Source organism: Ranitomeya variabilis, chromosome 4 (assembly GCF_051348905.1).
Source record: "Ranitomeya variabilis isolate aRanVar5 chromosome 4, aRanVar5.hap1, whole genome shotgun sequence".
In the NCBI taxonomy this organism is placed as follows: Eukaryota; Metazoa; Chordata; class Amphibia; order Anura; family Dendrobatidae; genus Ranitomeya; species Ranitomeya variabilis.
The window spans coordinates 38,023,180-38,035,504 of NC_135235.1; the positions used below are offsets into that span (position 1 = coordinate 38,023,180).

General features: G+C 45.3%; 2 protein-coding genes across 8 annotated transcripts in view; one reads left to right on the forward strand and one right to left on the reverse strand.

Annotated features, from left to right (window-relative positions):
• Positions 1-10,717, reverse strand: part of DHX32 (DEAH-box helicase 32 (putative)) — a 68,885-nt gene extending 58,168 nt beyond the window's left edge. Inside the window, exon 1 of one of the 6 annotated variants that reach the window (XM_077258370.1) lies at positions 10,484-10,717. The gene's annotated coding sequence lies outside the window, so the exon portion shown is untranslated. Of the gene's footprint in view, positions 1-10,364 lie in introns of all 6 variants that reach the window. The other 5 variants (XM_077258365.1, XM_077258367.1, XM_077258369.1 and 2 more) reach the window with 5 other exon arrangements.
• Positions 10,292-12,325, forward strand: part of FANK1 (fibronectin type III and ankyrin repeat domains 1) — a 104,840-nt gene continuing 102,806 nt past the window's right edge. Inside the window, exon 1 of one of the 2 annotated variants that reach the window (XM_077258372.1) lies at positions 10,292-10,430. In XM_077258372.1, coding sequence (XP_077114487.1) covers positions 10,418-10,430 — 13 coding nt within the window. In that variant the 5' untranslated portion in view covers positions 10,292-10,417. The remainder of the gene's footprint in view (positions 10,431-12,325) is intronic. The other variant, XM_077258373.1, reaches the window with a different exon arrangement.

Consider the following 12,325-nt stretch of genomic DNA (forward strand, 5'->3'; position numbering starts at 1 on the left):
GCACCCCTCAAGGTACTCAAAACCACTTTCAAGAAGTTTATTAACCCTTCAGGTGTTTCACAGGAATTTTTGGAATGTTTAAATAAAAATGAACATTTAACTTTTTTTCACACAAAATTTATTTCAGCTCCAATTTGTTTTATTTTACCAAGGGTAACAGGAGAAAATAGACCCCAAAAATTGTTGTGCAATTTGTCCTGAGTACGCTGATACCCCATATGTGGGTGTAAACCATTGTTTGGGCGCAGGGCAGAGCTCGGAAGGGAAGGAGCGCCATTTGACTTTTCAATGCAAAATTGACTGGAATTGAGATGGGACGCCATGTTGCATTTAGAGAGCCCTTGATGTGCCTAAACATTGAAACCCCTAACAAGTGACACCATTTTGGAAAGTAGACCCCCTAAGGAACTTATCTAGATGTGTTTTGAGAGCTTTGAACCCCCAAGTGTTTCACTACAGTTTATAACGCAGAGCCGTGAAAATAAAAATTATTTTTTTTTTTTCACAAAAATGATTTTTTAGCCCCCAGTTTTGTATTTTCACAAGGGTATCAGGATAAATTGGACCCTAAAAGTTGTTGTCCAATTTGTCCTGAGTACGCTGATACCCCCTATGTGGGGGGAAACCACTGTTTGGGCACATGACAGAGCTCGGAAGGGAAGGAGCGCCATTTGGAATGCAGACTTAAATGGATTGGTCTGCAGGCGTCACGTTGCATTTGCAGAGCCCCTGATGTACCCAAACAGTACAAACCCCCCACAAGTGACCCCATATTGGAAACTAGACCCCCCAAGGAACTTATCTAGATGTGTTGTGAGAACTTTGAACCCCAAGTGTTTCACTACAGTTTACAACGCAGAGCCGTGAAAATAAAACATATTTTTTTTCCCACAAAAATGACTTTTAGCCCCCCAAATTTTTATTTTCCCAAGGATAACAAGAGAACTTGGACCCCAGAAGTTGTTGTTCAATTTGTCCCGAGTACGCTGATACCCCATATGTTGGGGTAAACCCCTTTTTGGACGCACGGGAGAGCTCGGAAGGGAAGGAGCACTGTTTTACTTTTTCAACGCAGAATTGGCTGGAATTGAGATTGGACGCCATGTCGCGTTTGGAGAGCCCCTGATGTGCCTGAACAGTGGAAACTCCCCAATTCTACCTGAAACCCTACCCCTAACCTCACTCCTAACCGTTTACTGAACATTTTCTGACAGTCATAAGTGCCACGTATATAAGTGCCACGTATATAAGTGCCACGTATATAAGTGCCACGTATTTCAGTGCCACGTATTTCAGTGCCACGTATTTCAGTGCCACGTATTTCAGTGCCACGTATTTCAGTGCCACGTATTTCAGTGCCACGTATTTCAGTGCCACGTATTTCAGTGCCACGATATTTCAGTGCCACGATATTTCAGTGCCACGATATTTCAGTGCCACGTATTTCAGTGCCAAGTATTTCAGTGCCACGATATTTCAGTGCCACGTATTTCAGTGCCACGTATTTCAGTGCCACGTATTTCAGGCACTGAAAAATACGTGGCACGTAAATACGTGGCACGTAAATACGTGGCACTGAAATACGTGGCACTGAAATACGTGGCACTGAAATACGTGGCACTGAAATACGTGGCACTGAAATACGTGGCACTGAAATACGTGGCACTGAAATACGTGGCACTGAAATACGTGGCACTGAAATACGTGGCACTGAAATACGTGGCACTGAAATACGTGGCACTGAAATACGTGGCACTGAAATACGTGGCACTGAAATACGTGGCACTGAAATACGTGGCACTGAAATACGTGGCACTGAAATACGTGGCACTGAAATACGTGGCACTGAAATACGTGGCACTGAAATACGTGGCACTGAAATACGTGGCACTGAAATACGTGGCACTGAAATACGTGGCACTGAAATACGTGGCACTTAAATACGTGGCACTTAAATACGTGGCACTTAAATACGTGGCACTTAAATACGTGGCACTTAAATACGTGGCACTTAAATACGTGGCACTTAAATACGTGGCACTTAAATACGTGGCACTTAAATACGTGGCACTTAAATACGTGGCACTTAAATACGTGGCACTTAAATACGTGGCACTTAAATACGTGGCACTTAAATACGTGGCACTTAAATACGTGGCACTTAAATACGTGGCACTTAAATACGTGGCACTTAAATACGTGGCACTTAAATACGTGGCCACTGAAATATCGTGGCACTTATATACGTATATAAACGTATATTTCAGTGCCACGTATTTCAGTGCCACGTATTTCAGGTTAGGGGTAGGGTTAGGGGTAGGGTTAGGTTTTTTTGTTTTTTTCTTTTCTTGTGTTTTTCTATAAAAACGCATGCGTTTTACCGCGTTTACATGCATTTTTTCACACATGCGGTTTTTTTAAAAAACGCATGCAGATAAAAACGCAAGTGTGAAACCAGACTAAAAGACGCTTTTTATAGCAAAAAAGTTTTTGCGTCTCCAAATTTTGAGACCTATAATTTTTCCACATTTTGGTCCACAGAGTCATGTGAGGTCTTGTTTTTTGCGGGACGAGTTGACGTTTTTATTGGTAACATTTTCGGACACGTGACCATTTTTTATCACTTTTTATTCCGATTTTTGTGAGGCAGAATAACCAAAAACCAGCTATTCATGAATTTCTTTTGGGGGAGGCGTTTATACCGTTCTGCGCTTGGTAAAATTGATAAAGCAGTTTTATTCGTCGGGTCAGTACGATTACAGCGATACCTCATTTATATCATTTTTTTATGTTTTGACGCTTTTATACGATAAAAACTATTTTATAGAAAAAATAATTATTTTGGCATCGCTTTATTCTGAGGACTATAACTTTTTTATTTTTTTGCTGATGATGCTGTATGGCGGCTCGTTTTTTGCGGGACAAGATGACGTTTTCAGCGGTAACATGGTTATTTATATCCGTCTTTTTGATCGCGTGTTATTCCACTTTTTGTTCGGCGGTATGGTAATAAAGCGTTGTTTTTTGCCTCGTTTTTTTTTTTTTTTCTTACGGTGTTTACTGAAGGGGTTAACTAGTGGGCCAGTTTTATAGGTTGGGTCGTTACGGACGCGGCGATACTAAATATGTGTACTTTTATTGTTTTTTTTAGATAAAGAAATGTATTTATGGGAATAATATTTTTGTTTTTATTATTATTTATTTAGGAATTTTTTTTTTTTTTTTTTTTTTTTTTACACATGTGGAAATTTTTTTTTTTACTTTTTTACTTTGTCCCAGGGGGGGACATCACAGATCGCAGATCTGATAGTGTGCACAGCACTCTATCAGATCCGCGATCATACTTTCATCGGAGCAGGCTGCAGCTTTCATCTGCAGCCTGCTCCGACCCGGAAGTGCTCCCTGCAGGACCCGGATACAGCCCCTCGGCCATTTTGGATCCGGGGCCTGCAGGGAGAAGACGTTCGGTACGAGGGGAGTACATCACCTTGTACCGATCGTCTCAGGGAAGCACGCAGGGAGCCCCCTCCCTGCGCGATGCTTCCCTGTACCGCCGGTACACCGCGATCATGTTTGATCGCGGTGTGCCGGGGGTTAATGTGCCGGGGGCGGTCCGTGACCGCTCCTGGCACATAGTGCCGGATGTCAGCTGCGATATGCAGCCGACACCCGGCCGCGATCGGCCGCGCTCCCCCCGTGAGCGCGGCCGATCGCGTATGACGTACTATCCCGTCACCGGGAATTAAGGCCCCCCCACCTCGACGGTATAGTACGTCATACGGGCTTAAGGGGTTAAGTTGTTTCACACTTTTTTGTTAAGTATATAATTCCACATGTGTTAATTCATAGTTTTGATGCCTTCAGTGTGAATGTACAATTTTCATAGTAATGAAAATACAGAAAGATCTCTAAATGAGGTGTGTCCAAACTTCTGATATGTAAAAAAAAATAATATATATATATATATATATATATATATATATATATATATATATATATATATATATATATATATATATACTTTTTTTTTTAGCTCAAACACTGCTAAAAAGGGGGGGGGGGGGAACAATATAAAAAGTGAACTAACATAAAATTTTAATACCAGCCACAGAGCAAAATAAGATAATACAAAAACACACAAGTCATTCAAACAAAGCTCACATGGGGGATAAAGTTTAACAAAAAGTATGAAATCAACATATACAAGTCCTAAAAACAATAACCGCAAAAGAGGAAAGCTAAAAATAATGGATAAAGAGTAACATAAAAGTAGACAATCAGGAAAAAACAATAAGGAATCCAAAGGGTTAAAAAAACGGGATAAAAGTAAAAGTATGAAAACATCGACATTGTTAATCGAGTCCTAAAAGCTAGAAACAAAAGGAATTCATACAAAAGCTAAAATTAGTGGATAAAGTATAACATGGATTATAATAAAAAAGTCAACAGAATAATAAAATACCAGCCATAAAAAAAGAGCATAACAAACATAGCATTCAAGCAAAGCTAAAAATGGTAGATGAAGAATGAAATAGAATATAAAGTACAATAACAGCAACAGAACATTACAAAACTGGTCATAAAAACTATAATAGAAACATTTATTCTAGATATTATATAATACTTCTGAAAAGTTAATTAAGCATAATCGCATAATTACTTGTGCAGAATCTGCTGACTATTTCATCTCCCTGAAGAACGCCCATAATCCTGATACTTAGATTACAATTTGGGAAAACACAGAGACACGACACATGCGAGAGCAAGGAGGAGAGATGAGATGTAAAAATGTTTTACCCCATAAAGGGGATGGAAGGATCACCTTTGTGTCTCCTTTCATAAGGAAAATATTTAGAATTGAAAGTCCTCAGTGGTTGATAACTTTTAATGGCTAACTGAAAAGGTGGTAACAAATTGCAAGCTTTCGAGACTACGCAGGTCTCTTCATCAGGCAAAGACTAAAACAAATGCTGAAGAATCACATATTTATGCACAACATAGTATAGAAAAAAAAAAAAAGAGGGGAAAAAAAAACCATGGATAAGCCAGGTGACATGAAGCAGAATTACCATGGGTGATAAACAGTTATGTCCATAAATATTGGGCCAATTCTTAGATAAGGATTGTTTTATTGTCCTGTGATTAGGGTCTCTGTTGTGATGACCCCACATGGTCTGATGGGCAAGTTCCTTAGTTAATGTAAAAAGACATAAATCCGTGTGACACATTCATTCCTGCAGTTAGAGTGTCAAAGGTCGTCATCAGTTTATATTCCCAGACTCTCCTGTCTTTCTGCGATTTGAAGTTACATTCAAACATTGATTTACATTGGACTGAAACACAGTGCAGATCTGCAGCGTTTCTGCAGCAGAAAAAAACGCTGCAGTTCTGCACTAAATCTGCACGCACACGTTGCGGATTCAGCTTAGGAATTTCTGGTGCGGATTCTGTCTCTCCTGGCAGAAAACGCACCTGCGTTTTTTTGTGCGGTTCCGCAGCGTTTTTTGTGCGTTTTTGCTGCGTTTTTTACCCCTGCGGTTTTCTATAATGGAATGGGTACAAAAACGCTGCAGATTCACAAAAAAGTAGTGACATGCTACTTTAAAACCGCAGCGTTTCCGCAGCGGATTTTCCGCAAAGTGTGCACAGCATTTTTTTTTTCTCATTGATTTACATTGTACTGTAAGGGCTTGTGCACACGCTGCGGATTCCATTGCGGAATTTTCCGCAGCGGATTTGATAAATCCGAAGTGCAAAACCGCTGCGGTTTTTACTGCGGATTTATCACGGTTTCTATTGCGGTTTCCTCTGTGGGTTTTCACCTGCAGATTCCTATTGGAGCAGGTGTAAACCTGCAGTGGAATCCGCACAAAGAATTGACATGCTGCGGAATATAAACCGCTGCATTTCCGCGCGTTTTTTTCTGCAGCATGTGCACTGCGGATTTTGTTTCCCATAGGTTTACATTGTACTGTAAACTCATGGGAAACCGCTGCGGACCCGCAGTTGCGGAAACGCTGCAGTTCCGCAGCAAAATCCGCAGCGTGTGCACATAGCCTAAATCAATTGCAGATCTGCAGCGTTTCTGCACTGCAAAAAACGCTGCGGATCCGCAGAGAATCCGCAACGTGTGCACATACCCTTACAGTACAATGTGAATAAAAAGCTGTGCACATGGTGCAGAAAAATCTGCGCAAAAATGCTGCAGATTTCAAAGAAGTGCATGTCACTTCTTTTGTGCAGTTCTGCAGCGTTTCTGCACCCCTCCATTATAGAAATAAAATCTGCACAAAAAACGCACAAAAAGCGCAGCTGCGGATTCTGCCAGGAGATGCAGATTTTGTGCAGAAAATTCTGCACCTCTTTTCTTACGTGGGCATATGGCCTTAAACGAAAAAAAAAAAAGAAGCCACCACTGCAGGACACGCTGAGTGCGCAGACCACAAGGGAGATTTGCTGCATTAAGAAAAAGAAAACATGGTGGTTCAAAAACGAAGTACAAGAATCTTTTTCCTGAGCGCTTGCTGGGCCCTAGACGCACGGTGCGGCGGCTTCTATCGGTCTCCAGCTCACATCATGACCTCACCGCTTTATCTAATCCATCTCAGAGGTAATTTGGCTTATAGGAGTGAAAGGTCAATCTGCAGGGCTGGGCAGGGAGCGACACTGTGCAGAGTTCCCGCCAGATGTCAATCTCTGTGTTGCTTTGTTCCACATAAGAATTTAAAGGGAGATTCCAACAGAGACAAAAGCGGCTTCCTTACCAGCTGTCTAGGGGTACTGTCTCACAGTGGCACTTTTGTCGCTACGACGGTACGATCCGTGACGTTCCAGCGATATCCATACGATATCGTTGTGTCTGACACGCAGCAGCGATCAGGGACCCCGCTGAGAATCGTACGTCGTAGCAGATCGTTTGGAACTTTATTTCGTCGCTGGATCTCCCGCTGTCATCGTTGGATCAGTGTGTGTGACAGCGATCCAACGATGCGTTCACTTGTAACCAGGGTAAACATCGGGTTACTAAGCGCAGGGCCGCGCTTAGTAACCCGATGTTTACCCTGGTTACCATCGTAAATGTAAAAAAAACCAAACACTACATACTCACATTCCGGTGTCCATCAGGTCCCTTGCCGTCTGCTTCCCGCACTGACTGACTGCCGGCCGTAAAGTGAAAGCACAGCACAGCGGTGACGTCACCGCTCTGCTGTTAGGGCCGGCGCTCAGTCAGTGCAGGAAGCGGACGCCGGGGGACGCGAAGGTGAGTATGTAGTGTTTGCTTTTTTACATTTTACACTGGTAACCAGGGTAAACATCGGGTTACTAAGCGCGGCCCTGCGCTTAGTAACCCGATGTTTACCCTGGTTACCCGGGGACCTCGGCATCGTTGGTCGCTGGAGAGCGGTCTGTGTGACAGCTCCCAGCGACCACACAACGACTTACCAACGATCACAGCCAGGTCGTATCGCTGGTCGTGATCGTTGGTAAATCGTTTAGTGTGACAGTACCCTTAGGCCGGTTTCACACGTCAGTGGCTCCGGTACGTGGGGTGACAGTTTCCTCACGTACCGGAGCCACTGACACACGTAGACCCATTAAAATCAATGCATCTGTGCAGATGTCATTGATTTTTTGCGGACCGTGTCTCCGTGTGCCAAACACGGAGACATGTCAGTGTTCGTGGGAGCGCATGTATTACACGGACCCATTAAAGTCAATGGGTCCATATAAAACACGTACCTCACACGGACGTTCTCCGTGTGGCATGCAGGAGACAGCGCTACAGTAAGCGCTGTCCCCCCATGGTGCTGAAGCCGACATTCATATCTTCTGTGCAGCAGCGTTTGCTGCATAGAAGATATGAATAATAGTGTTTAAAAGAAAGATCTATGTGTCCTTTTGTTTTGGTGATCATTGTCATCTCTTTAATCCCTATAACATTTGCATGACGTTTTTATTGACTATTTATTTTGTTACTTTTACTTGGTTCTTGTAGTGCTGCTTTTTTAGGTTTTTCTGTTCACTCTTTGTTGCACTGAACCCATAGTATATATCCAAGCACCCCTGGTATTTTGGTTGGTGGTGCATGCATGGTCTGGTTTATATGATTTAAGCACAGGATACTGCTGTCGGCCAAATGATGGTCCTGCAGGCGACTGTCTCTCCCAATTCCTCCACACACAGGAGCCGATAAAGAGACGTGGCCAGACTCCTCTAGTGGCAGCTTATCCAAAGGGGATGGGGTGGTGGGAGTCAGGAAGACCCCATAAATATTAGACTGTTGGCTGAGCACACCAATATTGTCAGGTTTGGACAACGGTAGTCTAATGTGCATGGGGGTCGTTAGAATAGGTCATCCATATCACATTAGTGGGGGGGGGGGTCAAACACCAAGCATCCGCACCCATCTGCTATTTTCAAGTTCAGCTGCATGTAAACAGAGAAGGGAACCAGAGCAGCAGCACTCTGCCTCAGGCGCAGTACTGTTCTGTAAGTGGTGTAGTAGTGTTCTGCATCGGGCGCAGTACTGTTCTGTAAGTGGTGTAGTAGTGTTCTGCATCGGGCGCAGTACTGTTCTGTAAGTGGTGTAGTAGTGTTCTGCATCGGGCGCAGTACTGTTCTGTAAGTGGTGCAGTGCCGCTCTGCCTCAGGCGCAGTACTGTTCTGTAAGTGGTGCAGTACCGCTCTGCATCGGGCGCAGTACTGTTCTGTAAGTGGTGCAGTAGTGTTCTGCATCAGGCGCAGTACTGTTCTGTAAGTGGTGCAGTGCCGCTCTGCATCGGGCGCAGTACTGTTCTGTAAGTGGTGCAGTGCCGCTCTGCATCGGGCGCAGTACTGTTCTGTAAGTGGTGCAGTACCGCTCTGCATCGGGCGCAGTACTGTTCTGTAAGTGGTGCAGTACCGCTCTGCATCGGGCGCAGTACTGTTCTGTAAGTGGTGCAGTGCCGCTCTGCATCGGGCGCAGTACTGTTCTGTAAGTGGTGCAGTGCCGCTCTGCATCGGGCGCAGTACTGTTCTGTAAGTGGTGCAGTGCCGCTCTGCATCGGGCGCAGTACTGTTCTGTAAGTGGTGCAGTGCCGCTCTGCATCGGGCGCAGTACTGTTCTGTAAGTGGTGCAGTGCCGCTCTGCATCGGGCGCAGTACTGTTCTGTAAGTGGTGCAGTGCCGCTCTGCATCGGGCGCAGTACTGTTCTGTAAGTGGTGCAGTGCCGCTCTGCATCGGGCGCAGTACTGTTCTGTAAGTGGTGCAGTACCGCTCTGCATCGGGCGCAGTACTGTTCTGTAAGTGGTGCAGTACCGCTCTGCATCGGGCGCAGTACTGTTCTGTAAGTGGTGCAGTACCGCTCTGCATCGGGCGCAGTACTGTTCTGTAAGTGGTGCAGTACCGCTCTGCATCGGGCGCAGTACTGTTCTGTAAGTGGTGCAGTACCGCTCTGCATCGGGCGCAGTACTGTTCTGTAAGTGGTGCAGTGCCGCTCTGCATCGGGCGCAGTACTGTTCTGTAAGTGGTGCAGTGCCGCTCTGCATCGGGCGCAGTACTGTTCTGTAAGTGGTGCAGTACCAACTGAATCCTTACATCTCACCAGCAGACCTGATGACAGATGATCGGTGGCAGTGGTGGGTGTCGGATACTCTCTGATCTGGATATCAGAGGGATATCTAATCAATATTGTAGTAGTGGACAACCCCTTCAGAGCAATGTTAAAAATGTAATCCAATAATAAAAGTGGTTGTCTGGCCCTCGGCTACGTCTGCAAATTTGTGACTCCTTGCATTGTGAGCGGACACATCCCGACTAGACTGTATCCGCCATCGCTCAATACACTTGCATATAGTGACACCACGCACGTCTAGTTGGCATGTGACCGCATGGTTGTTTTTTTCTAATTGACCCATGGGCTTTTATGGGTGATTTTGATTCGTGACTTAAATTAAAAAAAAAAAAATGACAACTTTTTTTTTTTTTTTTGCAGACACGATTTGCAAACAAACTGACAGGTGAACTGCTGCACGGAATACGAGTATGTGTTCTTCCCGTTAAAAACACGGAATATGCAAGTGAAAAACGGACTTTCTATGGCCAAGTCTGGACTGGCAGGCATGAGCAAAATCATCTGCTTTTCTTCCTGAAAAAAAATAAACACCTTTTTTTTTTCCCTTACACCAGGCCATTTGTCAGTGTGCATGTGAACTCCCACAGTGGCCGCACTGGTCCGTGTACACACACACATATACACTCCCTGCCACGTGTAACCCTCCCATGACTGCGCCGCTTTTTGGGAGCCGCAGGCTTCCGTACTCCTCTCCGGGCCGCGCCGCCCGCCGTTACTATGACAACAGAGTTACGGTTTGGCCCACGTTACCTGCCAAAAGCAAAACACCGGGAGAAAGAGGAGCCGGTCGGGCAGAGAGCGGCATGGAGGCGGCGGGTGAGGATGGTGCAGACAATACTGGCTATAAGGGAGGCATGTGCGGTACATACATTACCGGGCATGGAGAGGCCGTGTCCGCCCGCAGTGTCGCCGGTCTCCGCAGCTGGGGGGGAGGAGGAGTGTCCGCCGCTGACGACTGCAGGCAGCCGCCGCCTCCTCTGCTTATAACAGGCAGAGACTTGTCCCGTGCGGAAAACAACCCGGGGAAGGACTACAACTCCCAGCAGGCTCTGCTCCTGCGCTCTCGGTGCATGCTGGGACATGTAGTTCTCTAGGAGGGGAGTAGCAGGTTGCACACGTCTGAGCTACAGACATACAAGCTGTGATAATTACAAAAGGGGGTGCTACTAGTACTAACCATGCAGGGTGCCCAAACTTTTGCATCACCCTTTTTCTTTTTTGCAACTTTTAAGGGCTTGTTCACACGTTCCTGATTTTGCTGCGGATTTTTCCGCAGCGGATTTGTAAAAACCGCAGTGCAAAACCGCGGTGGTTTTCACTGCGGTTTTTTGTGCGGTTTCTACTGCGGATTCCACTGCGGTTTTCCAACTGCACTTTCCTATTGGTGCAGGTGGAAAACCGCTGCGGAATCCGCAGAAAGAATTGACATGGTACTTCTTTTTTTCCGCAGAAAATCCACGCGGATTTTCCAGCGGAAAAACGCAAAGTGGGCACAGCGGATTTTGTTTTCCATAGGGTAACATTGTACTGTACCCTGCATGGAAAACGGCTGCGGATCCGCAGCTGCAAATCCACTGCGGATCCGCAGCAAAAACCGCAACGTGTGAACATAGCCAAAAAAATGACAATATTTATATAGTTGTGCCTAAAATTGTGTCATATTTCACTTTAATATGATCCGGGTATAGACGGTGTCTCCAGACGCCCCCCCATACACCGGAGGGTCCATGTGTTTCCAGCAGAGAGAGAGGAAAAAGTTGCTGCCAGACTCCTCCAGCAGCGGCTTTATCCCCCTCCCTGAAAACAATAGTAATAGCTGCAGAAGTTCCATCGTTCCGATCGCCCTTTCCCCGAGATCACCTGACAGGTAGTCGGCAGACCCCCATAAATATCAGCTGGTGACCAGACCTGCTGAACTCATTGGGTTCATGTGTATGGGGGCCTTTATTAATTGGGGAGGTCGAACTGCTGGGAGCTTCACAATAAAATGGGGAGTGAGGGGCACGAAGGACACTCCCTGGCTATACCCTGCCCGGCTCAGGGTGATTGACCGTTCTCTACATATAGAGTGACACCTGTCAGTCAGGCCAAGCGTGCCGGTAAAAGTCAGTGGGGAGTCACCCGGGTGACGAGTCTCCCCATTCTAAGCTTGTTTCGAAAGGGAATGTGTCATCAGAAAATTACCTATTGTGTAAATCTGGTTTTTATGTTAAATGTATATACAGCATTCTTTTTTTCATTTTGATAACTTATTTTTCTCATCTACAAATCAAAATATAAAAGATGGGCAAACAGGCAATCGGTGAATGTGTTGCTGCTGTCAATCATAGAATCCTAGAATGTTAGAGTTATAAGGCTCCTCCGGGGTCATCGTGTCCAGCCCCCTGCTCAATGCAGGAGTCAATAACCATCTCAGAAGATGTCTGTCCAGCCCGTGTGAAGACTTCCATTCAAGGAGAACTCCCCACCTCTCATGGCCGCCTGTTCCACTCATTGCTCTCCCTCACTGTCAAATCCACCTCTCATGGCCGCCTGTTCCACTCATTGCTCTCCCTCACTGTCAAAGTTTTTTCTAATATCTTCTAATCTGTATCTTCTCCCTTTCAGTTTCATTCCATTGCTTCTCGTGTTTCCATGTGTATATGAGAATAAGGATGATCCCTCTACAATGTGACAGCCCTCCAGATATATGTAGCCTTCTTTTATTCCAA